The sequence below is a fragment of the Triticum aestivum genome, chromosome 2D (assembly GCF_018294505.1).
Source record: "Triticum aestivum cultivar Chinese Spring chromosome 2D, IWGSC CS RefSeq v2.1, whole genome shotgun sequence".
In the NCBI taxonomy this organism is placed as follows: domain Eukaryota; kingdom Viridiplantae; phylum Streptophyta; class Magnoliopsida; order Poales; family Poaceae; genus Triticum; species Triticum aestivum.
This window is the reverse complement of record NC_057799.1, coordinates 552,415,183-552,416,790: the sequence shown is the minus strand read 5'-3', so window position 1 is coordinate 552,416,790 and position 1,608 is coordinate 552,415,183. Positions and strand designations below refer to the sequence as shown.

General features: G+C 41.5%; 1 protein-coding gene across 1 annotated transcript in view; it reads left to right on the top strand.

The window, feature by feature from the left end:
• Window positions 1-276, top strand: part of LOC123049936 (uncharacterized) — a 2,969-nt gene extending 2,693 nt beyond the window's left edge. The window contains exon 6 of the mRNA XM_044472785.1: window positions 23-276. Within this exon, the coding sequence (XP_044328720.1) occupies window positions 23-85 (63 nt within the window). The 3' untranslated portion in view covers window positions 86-276. The remainder of the gene's footprint in view (window positions 1-22) is intronic.
• Window positions 277-1,608: the final 1,332 nt, after the last annotated feature.

Below are 1,608 nucleotides of genomic sequence, written 5' to 3'. Positions count from 1 at the left end.
CCAGAGAAGTATGCTAGCGTTGGTGCCCGGGGCTGTTTGTGATGAGAATGGAGCCCCGCGTGATTCTGTTGCCTCCCAAGAGTAGGAATTAAGTCTGTTTGCTAGGTCTGGATGAGTACTTGTTTAATCCTGAAAACGAAATGTTTCTACTGTTTCAATCCCTGAGGTTTGGATTGCTTGTTGTAATCCTGAGGTTTTGCATGGAATTAAGTCTGTTTGTTATGTGTGGATGAGTACTTGCTTAATCCTGAGAATGAAATGTTTCTACTGTTTGAATCCCTGAGTTTAAGCATGGATTTCTTGTTGTAATCCTGAGGTTTTGCATGGAATTAAGTCTGTTTGCTATGTGTTGATGAGCACTTGCTTAATCCTGAGAATGAATTGTTTCTACTGTTTGAATCCCTGAGTTTAAGCATGGATTTCTTGTTGTAATCCTGAGTTTAAGCATGAATTAAGTCTGTTTGCTATGTGTGGATGAGCACTTGCTTAATCCTGAGAATGAAATGTTTCTACTGTTTCATTCCCTGAGTTTAAGCATGGATTTCTTGTTGTAATCCTGGGGTTTCGCATTGAATTAAGTCTGTTTGCTTTGTGTGGATGAGCACTTGCTTAATCCTGAGAATGAAATGTTTCTACTGTTTGAATCCCCCTGAGGTTTTAGCATGGATTTCTTGTTGTAATCCTGGGGTTCCGCATTGAATCAAGTCTGTTTGCTTTGTGTGGATGAGCACTTGCTTAATCCTGAGAATGAAATGTTTCTACTGTTTGAATCCCTGAGGTTTTTGCATGGATTTCTTGTTGTAATCCTGGGGTTCCGCATTGGATTAAGTCTGTTTGCTTTGTGTGGAGGAGCACTTGCTTAATCCTGAGAATAAAATGTTTCTCTTGTTTCAATCCCTGATGTCTTGCACGGATTTCTTGTTGTGCTATAGTGTTGAGCATCATTGCTTACTGTCGGGAGTGCTTCAAATCAACTTGTCTTTTGGTTTTGAGCATTTGATCATCTTGTGAAGTTACAAATGTAGTTTTTGCCTAATAGACTTGCTGGACTATAACATGGAAAGCAAGTATTTGAAGATTAATTTAGATAGAACCCTAATCAGAGCTGAGCATTTTTTTTGCTAAGGCTCATTTTACTATATAACATGTGCTGCTAGTATATATCTGAAAAAAATATATGAAAATGAATAAAGATTGAGAACACACTGTTTGATTATCACATAATTGGATGAACACACTGTTAAAAAAAAAGATATGACTTGAGTTTTCCCCCTTCACTTAAGCTTGTTACAATCGTATTTAAAGGTATTAGAGCAACTCCATTGGTCCGACCCAAACGGACGGCGCATTTGTCCGCTTTTTGTCCGTTTGGGTCGGCCGCCCGCCCGGCGTCCGTCCACTTTTGCATTTGGGTCGGCAGTGCGCCCAATGAGCCGACCCATTTCATGTCCGCATTCAATTTTTAAAAAAAGACCGGCGGGCGATCATGCCAGCGGCCATGTCTCATGCCGGCACCATGCCAGCGCCGGCATACAATGCCGGCTTCAGAAAATATCACCACAGTTCATGCTGGCGCACTCGCTAGCCGGCCGGCACACATGTCAGCAC